Source organism: Paralichthys olivaceus, chromosome 13 (assembly GCF_024713975.1).
Source record: "Paralichthys olivaceus isolate ysfri-2021 chromosome 13, ASM2471397v2, whole genome shotgun sequence".
Taxonomy (NCBI): Eukaryota; Metazoa; Chordata; class Actinopteri; order Pleuronectiformes; family Paralichthyidae; genus Paralichthys; species Paralichthys olivaceus.
Window position 1 is genome coordinate 15,945,237 of NC_091105.1, and position 24,267 is coordinate 15,969,503.

Consider the following 24,267-nt stretch of genomic DNA (forward strand, 5'->3'; position numbering starts at 1 on the left):
ACCTAAAATTCATGTCACATCAATAGTTGATATTTTATAACGTAAAGGTAAAGGTGACATTAGTTTATGTTAAAATATGGAGAGTCAGAGTAACACCATCAATCAGTATTCAGGTATTCAGTATCGAGAAGTATATAGATAAAATGTATTCTAAAGAGAGAATATATAAGAAAATCAGTGCAATGTTATAATATCTTTTGTCTTTAAGAGTGTAGATGCATGAATCTGGACATGTTTTCTACACACAAACAGATGTGTCTTGTCTAACCTGTGCGATGGTCCTGTCAGGACACCAGCAGCGTATGAGGAGCAGGCGTCTGAAACAGTCGATGATCTGGTCGTAGGAGTTTGGTACAACTTCTTCCTCCGGGGCGTCTTTATCAAACCACAACTTCCACTGCTTCTCAGTGTTACCTATCTGAAATATGACATAGACATACGCACAGAGATTGTCAAATGTAGCTTCAGATTTCACATCTATCAGTGGTGAAAAGAAAGAAAAAGGCAAAGATCAAATGTGTCCTGTGTGTCTGTTAAACACTGAAATGTATTCACTGTGCACACTCCTGGCTTTATGCAACAAATTGTCCAAATTGTTCTAATGTGCTCAAGGACCATGATGAACATGCAGCCTTCTGTACCTGTGCAGCATTTTTGAGTGCTGATTATTACTGTTTTCGTCCCAGAGAATATAACAATTTTTTATTTAGCCAAACTAATCCGTTTAAATAAAAATAATTATTAATCATTTCACAACAGCATCATGTAACCCAGGTGTTTTGGTCCTGAATTGAACTTAACTCTAATTTCTTGGATGGTAGTTAATCTTGAATCTCCGTAAAATTTGTGCTTCCAAGATCTGATAAAATCCACAACAGAATAATAATAATAATAATAATATTTCAACAGCACCTTTCAAAACCGTGTTGCTTGAGGATTTGTTATCTACTTTACATGACATCTTAGTCATGTTATGGCTGAATGGCTGTAAAGGCCCTATTCAAATTGAGAGTGTTTTTTAATAAGTATTTGTTCAGTAGAGCAAAGCAACTACCTGCTTTAAATTCAAAAAGTTACATTGGCTGATAATGGAGAGCTGCTTGTCTTTGTCTGTCACTGAGCAGCTCCACTTAAGAATTTAAGGGGTTGGGTACTTTGCTGAAGAGCACATTAACACATTTACGTCCAGACTGGGACGGTCTGGGGATTAGAGTGAACCTCTCCAGTGACGAGGCTAGAACAGGCGCTTGAATATGGTGTTTGTTTTTAAAATGAGGTGCAGTTAAAGAGCCTCTTTGTCATGTGTATAGCTCAAAGTGTCAAAAGGGAGGCTCGGATGGTTTTGTTTCTCTCTCTCTCTCTCAGGGTGGGAATGACAGACACAGTCCTGTCCTCATTTTGTTCTTCTTGGTAGAATGAGTTTCATAAAACAAAGAACTGTTGTTCTAACTCTGCTTCCCATATCATCAAATACACTATTTGTGCATTTTATCATGTTATTTTGTTACTTCCTGTTTGTGTTTGTATATGTGCACACACACACACAAGTCTGTGTGTGTGTGTCTGCGCCCTCATGCTCAGCCAGAAGTAATTGATTGGAAGTTTCTTCAAACTGAGCTCATTTCACAGAACACTGAGCTTTTGCTTCTGTGGGACCCACCAGGCTGTCAGTCACCCATAAGGGTGTGTGTATTTGTACCTGAGTGACGTGTGTGTATGCGCGCGCGTGTGTTTGTACAAAACAGAGAGATGACGCATGGCTGATATTGACATGCTTTCTAGAGCAAAGGAGAGCAGTGAAAAACATTTAATAAGCACCAAGAGACCACTGCTCAACCTGTGTGTGTGTGTTTGTGAAAAAGATGACAGATGAGCCCTGATAAAGTGAGTCCTGATAAATAAAAGTAAAAGTCCTTGTAGGTCAAAACCCTCTCAGCTAAAAAGGTGTCATCGACCTGTCAAGTGTGTGTGTGTGTGTGTGTGTGTGTGTGTGTGTGTGTGTGTGTGTGTGTGTTATGTACCTTAAGCAATATATCACAGAACTGCTTAATTTTGCTGAGCTCCACCAGGTTGAGCCAGGTCATATCAAGGATCCATTTGGCCGGTTTCTGAGGACAAGCCTTCAGGTCCAGAGATGCACCTCCTGCAGGAGAAACACAGACACATATGTTTGCATTTCATGTAGTTGTACTGAATACATGCCTAGCTATAAAACACGATCACACGTGTGAATGTAGCAGTGGTGAACCTCCCTTTCCCTCTTCACTATAGTGAAGCATGGCTTTGCATGTTTGGTAAACTTAAGCTCAACTTTGACTTAACTGCCTCAACAAACGACAACAATGGCGTATGATTACAATTGACTGCATTTGTGTATGGCTGACCATGCCCTAAACCCTAACCTACACATGACTCTACCACTAACCCTTGAGCCCTTTGACGTTATGAAGACCTCAGTCTCAGAGGACATTACAATCACTAACATTTACTTCCTAGAGACTAAATCTAACCTTATTCATAGCTATTACTTGTCTAACACCAACCTTAACCTAAACTTCACCTTTAAATATGTCTAGGTATAGGAACCATAATGAAATAAAGTTATAGAATAAAGATTAAACCTATAATATCACTGTAAAAAGATTTAGATTGCACCTGATGTAGGTTTTTCCAAAACCTAGACTAGACTAGACTCCACTTAAACAAGTGAAAAAAAATATTCAAATGCAAAATTTCAAAAAAAAAAAACGTCTCATAGACACAACAAACACAAAATGTTCCAAAATATATCCACAAGTCCTGTTGTGGGTCCATGTTCAGCAGGTTGGAGCTGACAGATGGTGAAGCTGCATGAGAGCAGCAGACTGTCTGTTCTGGCCATGCCAGTTGTCATTGCTGGCTTTTATCCCTGTGGTGAGGAGCTCTCCATCTCTCTGACTCATTGAACCGCTACACTACCAACATGTTTGAAATATGTGTTGATATGAGCTTTAAGGAAAATCTTATCTGGTCAGTAAACAATAAATACTGGAAAGAAAAAGATAGCCCCAGTCCAACTTCATCAAAGAGCCTGGAGGCTGAGTAATAGATGTACTACACTTGTAGCTTTGAGGTTTAAATTCAGTCTTAAAAAAGAAATCGATCCATGTTTTCAGCTGCATGAGTAAACAAGACAAATAAAATAAAACCTCTTGACATTTGCCTCTTACCTTTAATGAGCGTGAGGAACTCCTCGTGTTTGACCTTGTTGTTCTGCATGTCGATCTTCAGCGTCAGCAGCAATGTGAAGAGGAACTTGTGCTCTTCGTACAGACCCCGTGCTGCGTACTTGTACACCTCAAAGGTCATATACTCTATGATGTTGCTGATGCGTTTATTAGTGACAGGGCTTTTGGTGGACCTGTTCAAGTAGGATTTCAAAGCACATGATAAATATAGAGTTTCATCATCAATTTATATCTCATCATCAGCCACTTTGAGTGCCTGCTGTAATGTCAGATAGTCTAAACTGAACAGTAACTCCTACAAATCAAATATAGAGCAATGATCACATCGTGTTCAGATTGCTTAACCTAATGAGCACAGAACAGTCTGTTTCTGGCTTATTGACTCATGCTTAAAAAGCACTGACTGTGAGGTTCAGGATGTCTGTGGTACTTGGTCATGGTGAATTATTTAAAAACATGCAGCATATAAGCATATTGCTATTGTTTTGATAAAATGGTTTAAAGAGAATTTGGGCTAAGGCCAGCTGGTCACAATGCACTGTTACTGCATGTAATGTGTACTGCAGGCACTGCAAACTATTTCCTGCATATAAACAGAGTTTTGTTTTCAAGTTAAAGAATCAGTGTTCAACCTGTAGGAACAATGCCAATAATATATGTGTGCATAATTAGATTTGTAAACATCTAAAATTCTGTAATATAATAATATTTGCAAGTGTATAGAGATTTGTACATTTGCAGGCAAATCAGCAAAAGCATAGATTTTAGTGATTGAAAAGGCGTTTTGCCCCAAGAGCTATAAATACAGACAGGTAGGCGTCCCTATTGACATTTTACACTTGGTCTTTTTGACCCTGAGCGGAGGTATGACAAGGGAGGTGGCAAAACGCACACATACACTTTGGCATATTCCTTTTCGTAATCGCAAATATCAATACACATTTGATTCTTTGACACATCAACAAATCTGAATATGCACACAACTGAGATACAGTAAGATAACTCTTCACACACATAATAATATTGAGACAAAAGTGGCCCCATAAGCTTTGCCTACAATAATGACATGTGTAAATAGTGTTTTCTAATGTATATACTAAAGATGATTACTAACTGTGACAAAAGCCACAGAGAAGTAAAAATATCCATATTTGTCTGCTATAGTGCTTTGTAAGACAAAAGCTGACATGAAGCTGCACAGTATCACTTCCTGTAGAAATGTATATGTTATGTGTGTTTTAGCAAAGATAAAGGTGTGTAGATTTAATTCCATATTTATGAAACAAAAATGAATTAAAGAGAGTGGCCAACTGTAGTGGAATATTCTTACCTAGCCAGAGACAGGTCAAAAAGTCCCAGGAACTGTCTCAGAGACGTCTGGTACATGACATTCACCATGCTCATTTCAGTGATCAAGAAGTACAGGATGCTGCCCCTGGTGGCCACTGAAAAACACAACAATCGGAATGGTAAATGAGCTGTGTTTGTTGAAGCACGTGTTTGAATTTGAGTTCTTGAAGAGTTTAGCCATGAAAAAGAGAATTTGCTGACACAAAGTCCTATCACACACTGATTAAAATGTTGGCCTGCAGAGAATTATTTCAAAAATTGGTGACGAAGTAAAACAAAAGTTTTTACTTCAACAACTATAGTGCAGTTAGACACATTTTATAATAACATAACATAATAAGAGATATGTGTGGTGGGGAAAATTTCTCTTGGACCCATTGTTTAAGCTGAATTACTCACTTTCATCTGATTAAACCTTGAGAGAAACACAGCAGACGTTCTGCGACTGACCAGAGTAAAAATGATTTTGTAAGCGTTGGTGACTTACCGGGTCGGTACTCCTCCCTGGCAGTGTTAATCTGAATCTCAGTCTCGGCAGCAATCTCTAATTTCTGAGTGACTTCTTCAGATGTTTGTTTGGTGTTGTTGAGGACAATAATCAGACCTTCATCCTCCACCAGTGAACCCTACAGAGAGAGACATTTGCAAATCAGAAAATGTCTAAAAATGGAGAAACCTCTCATGGAATTACCATGGTAATGGATTTAGGAATTATACTTTGCAATTACAACTATTTCTCCGGGAGCAAATGCCCCGGCCAACGTTTTATTTGTTAGTTAACCAATATCACCAACAGTCTATTTTGCATATTGCTCTTCTGTAGCACTAAAGCACTAAAAATCGCATAAACTGGTTTTAGAATCAAAAATAAAAACATCCAAAATTTGCTGCAGACGCTGCCACAGTATTGATGCCAATTATAATGAGAAGCTCATGTTTTGAGATATATCACAGTTTGACATGTAGTTTCTTGCCTTTGTGCTGGTCAGTCGGTAGAGGAGGTTGTCTTCCAACTCCTGCATCTTTCTCTTGTTCGCTGTCACATCCTCCAACAGGTCTGTCCTCTCCTTCTCCAGTTCCTAGTTTCATAAAAACACATTAAAGTGAAACCGGCCATGGGATAATTAAATTCTAAAATGGTTTACACCGTGAATTGGAGAAGCAGATTCAACAGTAAATCAATTTGATCCTGGGACTGGACAAAATTTTAAAAAGGTACATGTGGGATTCATCCTCTCATTCAGGACCAATTGTATCGCAGTCTGGTCATTAGTGGGGATGCTTACACCATCCATTATTTACATGCTGCTGTATACAGCATAACAGTCACATACTGGACTTAACACATATTTTCTGGCTTAATGTGGCAGGTTTTTATGAGATGTAGTTCAAATGCTCCTCACATTCCCCAAAATAAAGGAATGAAGTCTTTTGGTGTCTTTCTGGTATCGGTACGTACATGCACTGTATCTGGGTGTGTGTTTTTTCTCTGCTCTATGTCTAAAGAGCATCATGGTTGCTATGACGATAATAACCTCTCTACAGATCTATATTTACATGTATTTTTGTCTCTGGTACATTCTGTCTGCGGAAACATACTGTAAACGTCCTGAGAACCATGTACTAGTATGTCACACCTTAATATAAATAAATTGCTAAATCATTTATATTTAAACTGGCTGTCATTTTGTGTACCTGTTTTTCTGTGAGGATGACTCTGCCTAGGAGCTGGTCCTCCAGCCCTTTTATGGTGACGGTGAAGTCAATGATGGAGGTACGAGCACTGATTTCAGGGGTGTACGCTGGGTTGGGCAGCTTGGTGGTGATATATAACCTAAAACCATTCATCACGTCCACCTCTTTGTCTCCCACTTTCACCTGCAAAGACAGTGTCAGAGATAAATATTATCAGTTGGAAAGTGAACTATTGTATATTATCAGCACAATACCAAAATACAGAGCACAAACAATGTATGGAGGAGTATGAGGGCCGTATATAAGGGAGTATAAGGGAAAGCAATTCAAGAATAAAGTTGAATTAAACAGATTTTTTTTCTCAACTTTGCATATCAAATCTTCAAAATGAATTTGAAGTAAAGTTCAAATTTCAGGACTTAAGTTGAACTATTAAGAATATATCAATACGTCTGCCTCTACAAATTGCCTTGTGTACATAAACTGAAATTGTTCTTCAGAATAAGTTTTAGTAACAAGGAAATTCTTTATCTTTTAGCACATGAACAAAATGTGGGGATCAGTAATGGGTAATTGTGTCCAAAAATGTTCTGTTTCAGAAGAAGACCCCACGCACGCTTGGGTAGATGGAACAAGATGGCAGCTTGCATAGCTGTCCATCACTCCTCTAAGTGAATTTGATGGACCATTATTGACGTTATTTGAATGTTATTATTTAAAATTAAATGTAACAGCGCTTTTGACATGAGAGCCACTTTAAAGTTGATTCCACACATCACTGAAAATGAATGAGTAAGCTATGCTGAGGAACATGATAAAGGTATGCCAGGGTCAGCAATCTGACACTCTGCAGATACAGCTGCGCAAACATTTCCTGTGTGTGTATGTTTCCTTTTGTCTGCTTGTGTTTTCTCTGATCAGTGGTTAATTACTCATGACAGTATAACGTCTAATTATCCATCAGACGGTTTCTCCCTAGAGCTGTTGGGCGCAGGCACCTTCACTTCCTCCTCACACCAAGATATTATTAGAAATGAATCATGTTCAGGAGACAGTTGGGGGAGAGACACAGGGGAGAACGTAGACAACATCACCCTGGGCGTCTTTTTAAGTAGCCAAGAGACTGTTAATGCAGGCTTACTTCAATCACCGCGGGGTGTGAGAGTTTGCAAGTTTCTCTGCATGTACTTAATGTTCAACGTATGTGTTAGCGTTGGTGTATGTGTGTGTATTTGTTTGATGTATGTGTGAGAGAGAGAGGGACGCAGCTGCAGGATAACCAGCATCTGCCCAAGGCACGAGCTGAGAGGTGATAATGAGAGGGACAGAAATGCTTGTAAGCAGACTTTCACATCTTTCTAATGACCTTTTACTAACTGTAGGATTTAGTTAAGCGCACGTGTGTGTGTGTGTGTGTGTGTACGTGCGTGTGTGTGTGTGGTCCAGGTATCACTGATTTGGGGACATAAATCTGTTTATATAGTTACATTATGAGACTTGTCTTTCTTATGGGGACGAAAAGCAAGTCCCCACAATGTCAGTTAACGCATTTTAAGTTGAAGACATGTTATAAAGGTTATTGTTAAGTTAAGGTTTAGGCAAATAACTATGTTTAGGGTTTAGGTAAGGTTAAACTTCCAGGAAATCAATGTGAATCAATGTAATGCCATACACGACTGTCTGTGTGTCATCCTTGTGACATCCAGTGCAGTAAATTAAGTTCATGGATGTCTGGATTAGAACATTTTGACAAAAAGGCATTGCCACTGACCTCTTAAGTGAGTTCTGTGGAAATAACTGCTCTAAGCTTTACAAGAAAGCCAGATAAGACACATTTATGTGTGCAATAAAAAACGCTTTTTGAACCAATTTATCGGCAGAGAGTCCCATTTGATGCTTCCTTGTCATGCACAATTCTGTATTTCCTGTTAATAACCAGACTCCAAATCCTAAAGGCGGCCTCTGGGTTGTCATCTTATTAAAATGCAAAACCATTCAAACCATGCTCTCCAATTTTCTAAATTAAAAATATCTAACTGCAATGGAACATTACAGGAAATTAGGATGCTGAAAGAGAGTGGTCCGTTTACCACCCTAAATGTAAAGAGCAAAAGCAAAACCCATTTACCAGGGAGGACACTCATTATTAAATTTAATTTCCCATCAACAGGAAATGTAGTTTCTTGAGGCCGGTGTGAACCTCCATAGAAGTATACTGTATATTTTTTTCAATGGGTTACTCTATTATAACTCTTATTAGACTTGCCATGGTAAAAATCAGTTGGAGTGCAATGAACATATTCTAATCTGTCCCCGGACAGGGAAAGGGTGCTCCAGCTGGCGTGATCGGCGCTAAAGACCCTCCCCACTTACAGCCAGCACCACCCGTGTTGGGTTGTGTCAGTTAGCAGGTTCCTTCCCCCCCTTCGGAGCTTATCAACCTGCGTCAGCAGCACAGGTGTGACAGCTGGCACGGCAGGATGGAACTGGCAAAGTCCCATCATGCCTCCCACCAGCGCTCAAAACACACCTGCACCTTTCACACTCATCTCACCAGGGTAGAAAAAAACTAGAGGGTCTGAGGAGGGTTATTTCTGCCACGTTACCTTGTAAGTGGAGCCGGATTTGATGAAGTTTTTCTCAAGGACGTTGTCGAGTGCTGGGTCCAACTCCTCCCCAATGTCCTCTATCAAAAGAGGGCGCCCAAGAGACAAACTGTCCTCCAGGTGGGCCCTGAAGTACTTATGATTCAATGAGGTGATCTGGGGTCAGACAAGTAAACCACGAGTTAAGAGATGAACACAGCATTTATGCGATCTCAACATTGATGCAGTGGCCCAGGTCCCATCTCTTTGAATATGTCAGTGCAGGGAGGGGGTGTAAGGCCACGGTCACACACCGGCAAATGTAGTAGTAGTGAACCTTCATCTCAAATTAACTTCTATTCTGTGCAAGCTAAGGGCCGAATAAAACATTCACCTTTTGTGGCAAAGCAAATTCGCAATTAGAATTCAAATTTGGTGAAGTTTGACCAGCGACACAAAAGTCTCAACCAACAGCATCAACTTTTCTGTTGTTGACCCCACTTGGCTGTTATTGGCATTAGTTTTCATTGGGAGCCAAGATGGAGGACACCCTGATATTAGCTGTGTCAACCAGCCATTACATGGCAGACATGAAAATTTGCAACCTGCTCCATTAAAGAGAGGCTGCATGGCTGGCAGTTTGTTGTGAGACTGGCAGTGAACGTAAGTAAAAGGACTGCAGACCACACAACAGATGTCTGTATGCATCAAACCCTGCACTGCCCACATTCAGCGAGTATTAGTGATTTGGCCTCTGGAGACAATTATCCTTCGCCTGCTTTCACGTATGTGTGACCGTGCAACACTGAGATGAAAATGTGCAATTTGGCCATTTTAACCATTTAAGAACAAGTCTATCACAAGAGGTGAGGAGAAAAGGATGCTTTCTGCCACCACTGCAATATACAGCAAAGGTAAAAAAAATCCCAAACCTGCATCTCATTCTTGGCCTCCTTGTTCTTGATCCAGGTTTTTCCCTGCGTCTGTGGGTCGATAAGGAGCGGGAAACATGTGGCTTTGGTGACAATGATGCCGTTCTGAATGGAGAGGTCATCACTGGGGAGCCCCTGGAAGATGACACACAAATGATTTGAGAGGTTTTATCGCTTATTCGAGCATTCATTTTGTAAAAGTGAAACAGTTGAATGATGAGTATGTTCATTCATCTTATCACAGAAGGGCAACTATTACTGATGATATATGAACCACAGTCAGGCAACTGCAATATGAGGAGTTCATAGAGAACATACAAAACGTTCTTGATAATAATAAAACTTATTCATATAGTTACAAGGTGCTTAACAAGTTCAAAATTAAGATCTAAAGGCAAACAATTGGAAACGATTAAAAGCTGAAGATCACACAACTTTTACGGCAGAAATATAAGAATAAAAATATTATAGATGAGAAAACAAAGCATTGTAAACTGATTAAAATAGTAAGACACTTTGCATTGTAAAAGATTTAAAAGTTTAAAAATTTGGTTAATTCCGACAGAATGTGTCTTAAAAGGGATTAAAAAGAGGATAAGGATTGTTCTGAAGATTAAGAGCCCTGACAGAAAAGGCTTGGGCACCATTCTCAGAAGTGAATATGGAATGGCAAGCAAGGCCTGTTTTTGGTGATTATGCTAGTTAATTTTCTGAGATGTATGTAAACATCAGAATGTAAACACAAGCACTGTTTGTCCACATGGTTTGGGTAAAAGATCCTGCAAATGCTATCCACTAGTTCCTATCCAACAAACTAGATTAACATCATACAGTATAAATCACATACTGTATGTACTACATTCGTGCACACTTCAGTATACAGTTACCACAACAGATCACTGACCTGTAGGTTCCACTCAGTAACCGTTGGTGCATCAATGAGCAGGTCAGTCAGATTGATATTGTTGTCGAATGGGATGTCACGCTGCTTCAGCTCCCGCTGCCAGTTGTTCAGTAACAGATTACGAAACTCTTGATTGAAGGGGCCGGAGTAAGAGAGGAACGCTGTGGCTAGAAGAACATCGCCTGGAACAAGGAGGAGGAAGTGTTTTAGCTTAAATACAAGTGCAACTGATGTTAAAAATAGAAAAAACTCTGCGATCAATCAAGAAACAGCTCATTGTGGAAGAGATGCTGTGGCAGGTTATGATAATACAGTGAAAAGTACAAATGTTGATTATTCTATTAGCAGCACATTAGTAATGAAATGTAAAAAACATTAACAAATTGTTGGTAATGGTCAATTCATTCCACAAATTAATGATCTTAATAACAGATTATTAATTATTCAGTTGCAGTGACAGTGACAGTGAAGCAGTGAAACTCACCAACAAGGCGTTCGATTTGGGAGGCGAACTCTTTGCTCTGATGTGTCCATCGCTCTTTCTCTCCGCCAAGGCCGCTAATGAGAGTGGACGCCGTCTGCATCTTACGTCTACAGCGCTCAGCATCCTCCAGCAGTGTCTGATGGGAAGGGACAGCGGTTCAACAGGTCAGTGGGTTAATGTGTCACTTTGTCATTCCATCCTTTCGTCTGTGTTACTCTAATCCAACCATTCATTTTTTCCTGTACGTGTTTTTAACCTTTATACTTTATACTGATCTCAAGTTTGTGTATATGGACAATGTTCATGATTCCGAATTGAGACGTTTTTCTATCCTTTCTGACTGGATTGTTTTAAATCCCAGTGCAATTGGTATGAAGCCTATTTATCATATATTGTCTTTATCACTGTTTGATGTGTTCCTCCTTGTGCCACATGCAGGTCAATTGGCTCAGGACCCCTCAACCCCTGGTGGATGAATGTATTTGCATTTTCTATCAAAAAGTTTGTCCAATCTGCCTACCCATGTTATTTTTCCTTTTTTTAAATATTGCAAAGGCTTCTGTCAGCCGTTAATCACAATTATCTCTTCATCACCTGTTCACAGGCAATAATGAGGTTGTTTGTCCAAGAGCAATAATGTCATCAATAAAGACTGTCTGGTTTGGGCCTTTCTCTTAATTAAGAAAGGCCTTCAATCGTCTCTCTGGCCCCTGGAGATGAACGGTACTCCTACGTCTTAATCACTAAATTATAAAAAGAGTCAACTTGGGCTGCCCTGATTTCCTAATCAGGGATCGTTGATGCAAACACTGTTTCATTTATAGTCTGTTATTTGTCACAGAACAGATAGTTCTTATGTTAAAAAAACACAGAGAGAGCGAGAGTAGAAAAACTCACAAACCTGCACTCACTTACCAAAAACAGATGTTTTTTTCCGAGATTTCAGTTTACAATAATTTGTGATGATATTAGCATAAAACAAATTATTGTGAAAGATTGCACCAGCAGTAAGTTCAGGTCAAGTGAAACTTTTCTACCCTATTTTCAAGACCCACAACATGGTCATAAATAGCAAGGTGGCACTGTTGTCATGACAATTTGAGTTTAGCTTGGTAAAGTGATCCAATAGAAGTGAGCTGAGATAGACACTGAAATATTCTTCCAGGAAATTATGAGCTGACTCAATGTAGCAGCTGTAAGAGTCAGATTTAAGTGAATTACAAAGGAAATTGGATTACCAGGTTGGATCCAGGCTAAGCAGTGCAATGCCAGCTATTAACACTCAGCTAAACAGAATTAATATTGTAATTAAACTGTAATTGAAAGTGTTAGTCGGTAGAACAGACTAACACTAGATGTCTAGTTGTAGAGGATAATATCTGCTGTTCATAAATTAGTTTAAATTAATATTTGCACGAGTGTCACCGGGTTGTGCAGAGCTAGTTTAGCACCTCTGAATTAAATTACGATAAATGTTAAATTAATGTCAGCATAATTAAGACCCTAACCCCTAAGCCTACTTAAACATATTTGAGACCTAGTGTGTGATATTTAAATGTATTTAAGACTTTGAAATCCCACAGAAACCCTGTTAAAATGGTGTGTTATTACAGGTGTGGAAGCAGCAACACACCTTAAATAATTAATCTCCCATCTGCTGCTTTATGTCACATGATCCAACTGTTGTTTCAGTTGAATTAAAAACTATTTACCTGTTTCTCCACCATGGCCTTGTCATACTGCGCCTGCACCATATCCAGCTCTGCCTGCTTGGCATCCAGCTCGGCCTGAGCCTTCTGCAGGTCCGTATTAGCTATGATCAGACGACTCTCCTGCACTGTCAAGTTTGCCTAGAAGAAAAAGGGAGGGATGGTGGGAGAAAAAAAGAAACTGTGATTGCACATAATAGCCTGCAGGGGTCAAGGTCAGTTCTCAGAGAGACAGGGGCAGAGAGAGGACCAAAAAGAAGAAAGAGCAGAAGAGGATGGGGATAATGAGAGTCTGTGTGTTGTTGTGAAAATAAATAGCAACAGCATCCGTCTACAGATGACTTTTTTTTTTTTCATGAAAATCCCTATAAATAACTGAAGATTAAATGGAGAAAAATATGGAGGTGAGGTATAAAATGGAGGTAAAAAGGTAAGAAATACATTTTCTTTTTTTAAATTTTGGCAGTGTAAAGACATGTCACAGGTGCAGATGTAGGGACTCGCAGCTTTGAGAGTCAACTGGAGATGCGAGATTAACAAGAGAAAATGGGGGATAGAAAGGAACTGGAATACAGCGAGAGAGGGGTGATGAGAAGGGTGAGGGAGGCTGAGGTCAACAGAGGAAAAGCAGAAAGGGTATTTTCTAAGCTGTGCAAGACGTTTAGAGACAGAGATTTACAGAAAAGTTGCAAATATGTCTGTTTGTGACTGGGCGGCCTGGGGAAGAAGAGGTCTGGAGCATTTATTTAACAGTAATCCCTGCCTGTCTCTGTGCCCGTCTTTCTGTCTAACTGTATCTCGGTCTGGAAGTCTGGCCGACCAGCTTAGAGGGAAGCCACCACTGAGCTGGAAACCAGAAAATCAATTCTCTAGGCTGTGTTCCACACTAAAGCAAAAGGTCATGATCAAAGAGGAGAAGTGCAGGGTTCTCATGGAGGTTGTACAGAGTAAGAGGAAAAACGAATGTGTGTATGTGTGTGAATCCAGGAAAAAATGAGAGGACGAGAGGGGAGAGAGCCAGCGAGAGAGATGATAAGCGGCAAAAAGTGGAAGAGAAAAATGGGCCATGTGAAAAAGAAACCGGAGACAGAATGGTGAAAAGATAATGTGAAAAAGAGACATGGCAGAGGTCGACATAAGTAGGTAAATTAGATCTTGAAACAAGGAGGCAGGGAGATCAGATTAAAAAAAACACACCAAAAACTGACAGGAGGGCAAGCAGAGCTGATCACAAGCCAAATGCAATGCAAAAATATAACTACAGGAAACCATGTCCCCTTAAATGGAGAATGATTATTGTGATTGCCCACTGAACATATACACAGTTTACTCTAATGTGCATCAGAGTGACTGCATGTCCGTCACAGCCGTAGAAAAGCACACAGCCAAAGTCAGTTATGCCGACGTATGCCTGCCTAAGACTCTAAAAACGTTTCGAGTCCATTGGGCCACAGAAACAACTGGATTATATCATGTGATGATGACCACGATACTGCGGTTTGCACATAAAAATGAACCTCTCGTTAAAAAAAAATGTTTTTGCTTTGGAATTTGTCTCAGACACTTGTATATGTGTGTGTTATAAAACATTAATTTCGGTTATTGAGCGTCGGTTATCACTTAGGGAAGAAAAAAAAAACGTACATCCCATTTATTAATTAACCCTTTGGGGACATTTTACTATAAGCATACTTTTCCTTCCAAAATGATCGAATTTAAATAAATCCTTTCTTATCACAGACAGTCTGTACTGTTTGTGTAGCCTGGGGTTTCTCAAGAGGAAAACAACCACTCTCCTTCACCGTAAATGTTCCTTATTTAACAGAGTGGAAGACAGGCAGGCCTAGGGAGTGTGTGCGTGTGTGTGTGCACTGCTGTTATATGTGTTAATTAGGGGGATGACAACAGGTTTGTAAAGGGACATTTAAATCTATATGTTTACATTGGAGTCAGACGATTCAAATTATCAATACGTCTACTCAACCAATGAAAACTTCTATTTTTAGAGCCACATAGTGTTTATAACAGAACTGTTGCCCCCAAGGGCCAATGTGTTAGATCTCCTGCACTTACCTTCAAGGGTAAGACCTCCTTGTTGATGGAGAAGAAAGAGGCCATGGCTTTTGTCCATGATGCGAGACCAGCCACATTGCCGCACACCCTCTTGGCTGTTTCGATGTTGTAGTCGGGCATGTCAAAATAAGGAAGCAGCAGCTCCACCGTCTCCTCATTAATGGTATCTTTGGCAAATTGCTGCAAGGGAGAGAGAGAAAGAGAGCGGTAGGCAAGGGCATGGGGGGAGAATTTCTTTGAATTAAAAAAACTGGAACTTTTTTGGGCCAGTGCACAAAGAAGGTAACTCCACACATGTATTCCCCCTTAAAAACAAAGTATGAAATATGATATGAAATTACAGCGAGAAGAAGGAGGGAAATGACAATGAATTACGGAGCAAGAGTGATTGATAGAGATAAAGATGAGTGGGAACAGGTAGTGAGAGCTGCAGGATAAATGATAGAGGGAAATGGGGAAAGACAGGTGATTTCAGAGACTGAGATAAAGTGTTAACAAAAAGAGAAGAAAAAATCAAGAGTGAAGAGGAACAGCTCGAATGCAGGAGTGAGGGACAGATGAATATAAGAAGAACACAAAAAGGAATGAAAAAAGAGGGGTGATAGAGAAAGATAGCAAGGCAGCAAAAAGATGAAAAATAAAGGACATAAGGTAAGATAAAAGATCTGGTGCAGGGGAGTTGGATGACAAGGGAGTTGAGATAGAAGTGACAGGGGAAAAAAAGTAGATAGAAAAAGTAGCAGTGACAGGAAAGAAAAGTGGAACAAGCTGAGGCGAAACTAAGAAAAGCTGTGGGCTGTCGGAGGAGTGAAATTCAAGACCAGAAGAGGCCTTTATAGAATCAGCCAGTGATTACAGAGCATGTGGCATCTTAACAAAAAGGATAAACTACTCTAGGGAATTATTGAAGAGAGTAATGTTGATATAAATTTATGTTGGTAAATAACCACCAACACGATGGTAGCTTTATGTTTTAAGATAATAAGTTAATAAAATACAACACAAGGTCTTTCAGTAGTGTTTGTCCAAGGATTTGAACTTTTCTGCAGCATCTACACCTTAAATCAATCCCAACTGTGTCACGTAGATATGAGCAAGTGTACCTGCAGATTGCTCACGAAGTTTCCAGCTGTCATGAGTTTTAGTGACTCCTGCCAGGACGGCATGATGCACATCTTCTCTAGGTCGATCTTCACTGTGTTGATCCGCCGCTGGAAAAGCAGCAGCACGCAGTCCATGATCCGCATGATGAGGTGGGGCGGGCGGCCAAGTGTTCGGACAGTGGCAATGTCTGATGGTTTGATTGTCTGAGTGGTAGACACAGAAAGAGAAGAATTAACTCCAAGTGTATCTGAATTATTAGTGAGGAGAATAATAACAAAATGGGTTCATGTTGGTTTAACAATGTAAAAGGAGAAATCTAGGGAAGCAAGGAAAGCATAAAGAAGAAGCTCCATCAGAATGAGGAGAGTTCTGCAGAAAGGGACAGAGAAATACCTCAAGGGACTGATTAAAATGAGATGGAGAGCAGCCGAGTAAAGAAAAAGTCAGAGGGAGAATTATTTGGCTACTTGATCAGGCCCCCTGCCTGCTTGTCTCATCTCTTGTCCTTTTCACACTTTCCTTGTTTCTGCCGTGCTACATTTTCACTCGGTTTTTATCAGCCCAAATACGGCTTGAATTTCCCACCAGAGAGTCTGAGGGGCCTTTTCCAGCAATTAAGCCCCACCCACAAGCTGAAAGGATCGGTTTCTCTGACATCACAAACCCCTGGCTGTCTGAATCTTTATTTTTCAGACTGGCATTTGTTTGGTGCAGTGTTAAGGTGGAAATACTCAGCCACGGAGCTGACTGATTTTTTCATTCATAATATATCTCTTATCATATAAAAGGAGGACATGTTCACATCTTTAAAAAAAAAAACTTGATTTCACCGGAGGGGGGCTTTCAAAAATTAGTTTTAAATAAAAACTTAAGTAAAACATTATCAAAATCCACGATGATCATCACCCTTGCCCAGGGTTTCCTGCTTTGGAAATTGAGGTTTCCATCGTCAGCAACAAGATACAAATTAATCAAGCTCCTGCCATGGGAGATAACACATACCCAGGAGGACAGCTTTAATTACAACACAGCTCCAGGCACAGAGCACCATGCTAACTTTATATACTGTATACACATGCCACAGTGAGAAGGCATTAGGCAAAGCCTGCATGTAGTTACAGATAGCAAGTCACAGAGGGCTCTAAGTGGCACCCTGCAGCAATGCAGAAGAGAGCAAGAAAAATACACTAAACCCCTTCAACACAGTTTACTGACAATTTCAGGCTATGTTTTAGGGAAAACCTGTGTACATATCTAGTGTACAGCCCTAGCACAGATTATGATGAGGAGTGGCACTGCATGATACAGCAGGCTTAGGGTTATGGAGACACCTGTGGATGATAAATTCAACCTCCATACCTGCAGTGCAGCCTCAGCCTCCGCAAGAGCAGGCTCAGCAGCTTTGAGTTTCTCCTCAGCGACGGCCTTATCAGCAGAGATGGTGTCAACGATGTTTTGGGCCACGTCCTTCACTTTCTGCACTTCCACCTTCACTATCTCAGCTGCTTCAGCTTTCACCGTCACCTCCTTCAACACCTGTATGTATGCACAAAAAGGAAACATGGCAAGTGAGTCATTATAATCAAAATGTTTGTATTATTGTCAGTATCAAAAAGACAAAAATAACCGTTTGTTTTTAAAAAATCTTTTTTGTTATCACTTTAAAGACACTGCAGTATAAAAATGCAGGACCATGCTCTTGTATAAAGATATTGGGGGAAAAAATCATAAATTACCCAATGGAAATATATGCAGGATAAGTAATGCTCAGAAATCAGTGGGACATTACCATTGCCAGTTACGGATTCTGTTGCAATCTTAATTAAAAATCTCTACTTTATTTTCAACTGTAACTGAAACTTTTAGCCAACTAAAAAAAAAAAGCTGTTGGAAAACTGGCTGAAACCTACCTTGTCAGCCTTCTCATTGGCGACCTGTAGCTCCTTCTCCTTCACCTCCAGCTCCTTGCTGAGTACTGCCACTGACTCCGATGCCTCCTTCAGCTTCTCCAGACCAGTATTCATCCTAAAGAGGAGAAATATCAAAACAGAATGTTACCTGGCCATGACCTGGGGCTGTGCGTGTTGAAAATATCTAAAAAAAAATTGGAATGAGCTACATGACATCTGACTCAATCTTTGGTCAACTGGTGGTGAAAACACTTGCAAAATATTCAACAGAACTCGTCAGAATTCTAAATGTCAACTCCTCAACAGCTGCCAATACAACTTAGCTCAGCCAAGAGCTGATAAGCAGACATGGACTCGACATCATTAAAAAAGTAACACAGCAATTCTATGGTGTGAGATTTGGGATTGTTATTAAATATTATCTGATGTTGTCATTCCTGCAGTGCCTTCAAAATTAGGCTGCAATACTTCTGGACTGACTCTTTGGATCCCACTACAGTAGGGTGTATCTCGATAATCCCCCACTGTCTGTGTCATTTTGGAGTCATTAACTGTGTCTACATGGTAATCAGCCTCGCTGGAGGTGTGAGCTCTCTGAGTGCCCTTTAGTTTCTGATGCATCACATTTGGTGACTCAGGAAAACTAGACTACTGATTCAACAGCTTTATCACACTATTATCATTCATTTAAGACAGCTGTAAGAGGTGTAGCTTGCAAACTTGAAATAATGTTTGGGAAAGGTCTAAAAAAAACAAAATGTTGTAACAGTATTTTTTCAAAATAGTCAATAAAGTGTGTTTACCTGTCGGCCAGGGTCTGGACTTCAGACAGCTTCTCCTTATAGATGGCCTTGTAGCCTTGAATGAAGGACAGGTAGGACTTGGGTGTCACATGGGTGGCGCGCCGGAATCTAAATTCAAAATGAATAACGTGGTTATTTTACAATCGTATTAAAAAAGGGAGAGTCGTTGACTTAGTTTCTTATACTTAACTTTACCTTACCTTAGTGCTGATTTAAAAAAACAAAACACATTCCTCTGAGATATTTAAGATACATTTTTTTGCCTCAGTGGCAGTGGTTCGGGTGCTGAGTCTGATCATGAATAACAATAATCCCAGATCATGTATAGCTGTTGCATTTGCTTCCCCATATCTCCCTGTCGAACTCTACTGTTGTCTTTGGACTATCAGCTCTTTTAGTAAACTCAGAAATTTTATAAATATACAATATATGAACACACCTTTGGAAGTACTCCACACATTTCTCTGCTACGCCATCCTGGAAGGAGCCCATGCACTGCACTACTTCATTTTTGACCTGGGGTGTGCATTCCATGTTATAGACAGACAGGAAGTGCTCCGAAACTAAAGGACAGGAAGATGGAGGAATAGAGAGAAGAATTAATTAGAGAAAACATAGAGAGTGAGAGAGCATGAAATGAGATAACAGATTTATACTTTTACAGGATGCAGAATTTACAGTATGGTCATAACATCTGTCTTATTGACCCATCTATGCACTGTGAGAAACAAATGCTAAAAACAGAGGCAGATCATATTCATAGAATTTTTTTCTGTGAAACGTACCAGCAATAAGAGCATCCTTCGGCCAGCGGCTGAACCAGTCCATGGTGCAGCCGGATATCAATGCTGGAAACTTTAACGCCCGGTTGCGGAACTTTTCTCCAACAGGCGAGAAGCACAGCACAACATGCAGATTTTGTCTGACCCGGGACATGAAATACTCAAACAGGTTTTCATTGGTCGGCGGACGCTTGGGAAACTCTCGCTTCATAGCAGGGAAGAGCTCACTGAGAATCTCATCAGTCTCATCTCGAGCAAATAAGTTGGACACCTGAAGACAGAAACAAGCGTTTACTTCAGTCACGATAATGTCTTTATCAATGATCTCTGTAAGAGTGTGCAAGAAAAGTTGAGTAACCTTTCCATTATCACATCTTGACGCACACACACTATAGTCTCTGCGTCACAATTGGGAACCATGCATTCACCCATCTGAGATTTTGTGCCATTTTTTGGTCTTTTTTCGGGTGCACTACTGACCTCTCCAGACGACAGCACGTTGTTCATGTACTCCAGGAAGGACTCGTCTTTGATTTCATTGTCAGTAAAGATGAAGGTGATGCCTTCCCCTTTCTGGCCAGCTATTCTGTACAAAAACTTCAAGTCTTCCATCAAGTTGGCTGTGTTGTATGACCTGGCAAAAAAACAGAATACATAAAGTAAACCTTTTTTTTCCTTTTTCTGCTACTGCTGTTAGACCAAACAAAACTGACACAGAGAAAGGGAGAATTAGACTGCAGTGTGCAGGGCTTTGTGTTTCTGAGGGTATACTATGTGAGTGTTTCAATAAATTTGAATATGTAAATTCTGTTGTTTGAGTTGGGATGCACACATTTTTCAGCACTTCATCACTGTGGTGTGTAACAGGTCAGTGCATTGCCAAATGATGTGTTGCTTCACTTGGGACAGATTAAATCTTTAAAATTTACATTAATGTGTACCTGTTAAACAGGAAATCAGATCTAGACATGTTAAACCAATAGGACAATTATCAATTGAGTGTGCTTGAGTAATGCCTACTGTAAAAAAAATAAAAATAAGAATGTAGGGAGAAGGCGCCGTACAAGGCGCAGTCAAGGCGCCTGTTGTCTTCAGAGTCCTCTGGAGACAACAGGAGAAACACGAGCCTCATTCATATTAATGCCAAACATTAAAATCTATTATAAATACGGGAAATGGGATGGTGGCTTAGAGAGAAAAACATTTATCAGGTTAGGAGAGTGAGACAGAACAATGTGGCATACTAAGTGAAAATAAAAAACTGTTATTGTGTTTGCAGTATCGCTGGGTACTGACTCAACAGAATAATAATTCAAACAGAAAACAGATGTTATTGTGTTTTACAATGTGCATCTGCTCTATTGAAAGTAAATTATTCATTGTTCAGACCATTAGGGTTAGTCTTGCAATATATGTGCTTTAAAGTGACTCACAGTCATAATCATGAAGCATAGAAAATGTGTTATAGATAAAATAATGATTCAACAAGAATGACTCTTATTTACTGCAAATCACATTTCCTGCCTCAAATAAAGTTTAGAACTGAATTTGATGGTTGATCAAGAAGAACTTTCCAAAGCAGCTAGAATGTTTCTTGAGTAAGTAAATCACAACAATGATCGACAGTTCAGTGTGGAGGGTTTGTGTGGGATGTGTGTTGATGCCAGAGAGAAACAGAGCACTTCTCAGTCTACATGAAACCGTACATTCCTAATTTCACCATCGATAACCAGGTTCTAATTAAGATAAGGTTGGGTCATGTGAATAAGAAATACTGTGTTCATGAGTGCATGCGCATGAATATACACACGCCATGCTGAGCATTACCGTGACAGTGTGATCTGGAAGATCTTGTATCCAGCGATGAATGTGGCCAGTCTGGTCAAGCTCTGTTTGCCTGAGCCCCCGACGCCCACCAACAAGGCATTACCTCCAGGAGTCCGAATAATCCGCGACACCTACGCAAAGAAACCCAAACATACAATTTTGTAAACTTGTATCAGAGAAAAGAGCAAGGCAAAATATTTTTGGGCATGAAGGCGGTTTGAGCAGAAACCTTCAGCATCTGTCTACATATTCTAGAAATCTCTGTCGGTCTGTATTTGGAATGTATATCTCCAGAACAATGGGCATTTTGACAACAATGGGAACGAAAAAACAAATTCTCCAGTTCAGCGTTTTGCGTACTGAGGTGAGCTTTCCCAAACTGAATAAAAAAGTGAACAGCTCATTGTGCAGCTCTGGTAGCACTGCCATAAGGTTCTGCAGACCGAGTCCTGCAGTAGGTCTTTGTGTCTCTAACTGATTAGAAAAAACTATCACATATGTTGATTACCTTGACCAGATGTATCATAGCATCCTGAAAGAAGACCATGTCCATGCCAGTGCCCCTGACGGTCTCATTGTAAAGGTGTAGGAACATGTTCAGACGCTCCTTTAAACTCTCATATGATTCAATAGGCTCATACACCTTTGGCATATCAAAGTCTGCATCCTCTGGCTCCTCCCCTGTGATAGAAGAGCATTTAAAATTAAAACGATTGCAATACAACAAAATAGTTGTAATATTCACAAGAGAACAATGACACCACTGTCGTCAGTACCTGTAGGTTCGGGTGCATCTCGTAGGAAGTCGACAAAGTATTTGTCTACTTCATAGTCCACCGTTTTCTTGTGCTCCTCGCCAAGCTCCTCCTCCGTCACCTTTGCCAGAGACTGGTCGAACCACACCACATCCTCCGGCATGGTAAATCTGTCAGAGATCACTCGTTTGCACTCGTGCTTCCACAACTGCATCAACACCTGGAAACAATATTTTCTGTATTAGTGCTGCCCTTCAAGTTTTTCTTGTAAGACTTATGGGGCGAACAAGCCAAAGTGCCCCACAGGTTTAATGACAAGGCTTAAGCTCCTACAAGGAACTTTTCATTTATGTTGATTTTAGGTAGTGAGTTCAGGACACACACAAAGAAATTACCACGACACCACAGCTTTTTTAGATTGATTCACTGCAATGTGGAGTTGGCAAGAAACAGACTTGGGGTGCTGGTTGGTATGGGTCAGCCTTTTGCCTAGCCTTTAGCCTAGCTCACTTCCCCCACTTCTGTTTCCTCTCCCTCCGCTTAAAAATAGGCTTTTAGAATAATTTGAAAAAAGCTAATTTATTGTCTCATTTGCTGTAATAGCACATAAAGAGACAGCAATAGTAAAATAAAACCATTCATAACCAGTTAAAAAGTCCTTGAAGTGGCTTGAAAAAAGATTCAGATCAGCAAAGTAATTCTTTGAGCAGACACACCAGATCATTTGCTTACTCTGAAAATAATTAAGCCAGACATGAATTCAATATATTGATTGTAGGATAGTGCGCACACAGCAATGCCACCTAGAACTGAAAGGCTGGGAAAGTTACAGCATGTTTGTTCTTTTTATATTCTACACCCCTCTTTTCTATTGGAGTAGTTTAGTTTCATATAATGTGAGCCTATTTGGCAGCCTCAGCAAGTATGTTGAGCCTGCTTTTACTCTAGGCAGCCTGAGGTGGACGATATATTTCATTATAGTTAATTATTCAGTGAGGCCACAAAACAACAAGGTGTTGGCCACCTCAGCAAAAAGTTGGGCTTACAATACCAGAAGTTCAACCAAAGCCTGCTCGAATATGACTGGACAAACTAGAAACATAGATCAGAAGGCTTTTGGCCCCAAAATCTTGTCCTTCGCCTACACACACAAAATGAGATCAATCAGGCTGAAGCACTGCCTCAGTGTAGTAGCGGTAAGACCTGCATTTATAAGAAGCAGCATAAATTTGAGGCTGGCGTATTTGAATTATACTATTATGTAAGGACTAAGGGAAGGCCTATTAAGAATAACATCATTGTTAACCTCAAAAAATAGTAACATGTTTTCTCCAATAGAAATGTAGCTAGGTTAACTATGTTTTACTATTAGATGTCATATTAGAGGTCAAGCTATCAAAAAAACCTTGTTCATGTGTTCAAGTGAGTGTAAACACTTCTTTAGTCTTCTTACCGAGACAGAGTTGATCACTTCAGCGCTGGTATTGAGCATGCCTTGCCAGACCCTGGACAAGTCCCTCAGGTTGAAGATGTAGTGGAACTTAGCAGGTGTCGGGAGCATCTTGGCCTTGGTCATCTGCCAGAGACGACGGGTCACAGACACAAGTCGGGGCACGAGGATCCGTACCTCCTCGATGAAATCACGTTCAGCGCAGAAGTGGCCCTCACCAATCACACCTATAAAAGCCAACATTTATTAATTCATAACTGTATAAAAACAAATTAACATACAATGGACTACTTGAATTGCAAACATGATTTTCATTGAAACTGTCCATGTATCACCATAGTATTAGTAGTAATACATCTATCAGTATGAATCTACTGCACTGTTACACTGTTTTTACCCACCAAATATCTTGTCTATGGACGAATTGGAAGGCAGAGTACAGTTGAAGATGGAGAACTGCCTTTTCAGTCTCTGTGGGATGTCATTACGACCTCCACCTGGATGGATCATAGCTGCCAGGAACTGAACATCTACAATACTGGTGAACTCTCCCGGTTTCTCCAGATTGTAGAATCCCTTCTGTTCCATCAGCTGCCGGACAATCTCATTCGTCACCTATGAAGAGTAAAAACGAAATAACTTATATCATGAAGAGGTGTTGTTGTTGTTTGTATTCC

General features: G+C 40.1%; 1 protein-coding gene across 4 annotated transcripts in view; it reads right to left on the reverse strand.

Annotated features, from left to right (window-relative positions):
• Window positions 1-24,267, reverse strand: part of dnah5 (dynein, axonemal, heavy chain 5) — a 75,091-nt gene that overhangs the window by 10,753 nt on the left and 40,071 nt on the right. For all 4 annotated transcript variants that reach the window (XM_069536568.1, XM_069536570.1, XM_069536569.1 and 1 more), the window contains 25 exons: window positions 23,992-24,205; window positions 23,594-23,817; window positions 22,162-22,360; window positions 21,894-22,066; window positions 21,386-21,516; window positions 20,039-20,192; window positions 19,562-19,829; window positions 19,216-19,339; window positions 18,777-18,884; window positions 17,974-18,088; window positions 17,423-17,599; window positions 16,063-16,266; window positions 14,960-15,139; window positions 12,890-13,027; window positions 11,178-11,313; window positions 10,694-10,875; window positions 9,790-9,924; window positions 8,879-9,034; window positions 6,273-6,455; window positions 5,552-5,656; window positions 5,065-5,203; window positions 4,558-4,672; window positions 3,210-3,400; window positions 2,022-2,143; window positions 269-418 (listed from right to left, as the gene is read on the reverse strand). In XM_069536568.1, the coding sequence (XP_069392669.1) occupies window positions 269-418; window positions 2,022-2,143; window positions 3,210-3,400; window positions 4,558-4,672; window positions 5,065-5,203; window positions 5,552-5,656; window positions 6,273-6,455; window positions 8,879-9,034; window positions 9,790-9,924; window positions 10,694-10,875; window positions 11,178-11,313; window positions 12,890-13,027; window positions 14,960-15,139; window positions 16,063-16,266; window positions 17,423-17,599; window positions 17,974-18,088; window positions 18,777-18,884; window positions 19,216-19,339; window positions 19,562-19,829; window positions 20,039-20,192; window positions 21,386-21,516; window positions 21,894-22,066; window positions 22,162-22,360; window positions 23,594-23,817; window positions 23,992-24,205 (4,023 nt within the window). The remainder of the gene's footprint in view (window positions 1-268; window positions 419-2,021; window positions 2,144-3,209; window positions 3,401-4,557; window positions 4,673-5,064; window positions 5,204-5,551; window positions 5,657-6,272; window positions 6,456-8,878; window positions 9,035-9,789; window positions 9,925-10,693; window positions 10,876-11,177; window positions 11,314-12,889; window positions 13,028-14,959; window positions 15,140-16,062; window positions 16,267-17,422; window positions 17,600-17,973; window positions 18,089-18,776; window positions 18,885-19,215; window positions 19,340-19,561; window positions 19,830-20,038; window positions 20,193-21,385; window positions 21,517-21,893; window positions 22,067-22,161; window positions 22,361-23,593; window positions 23,818-23,991; window positions 24,206-24,267) is intronic.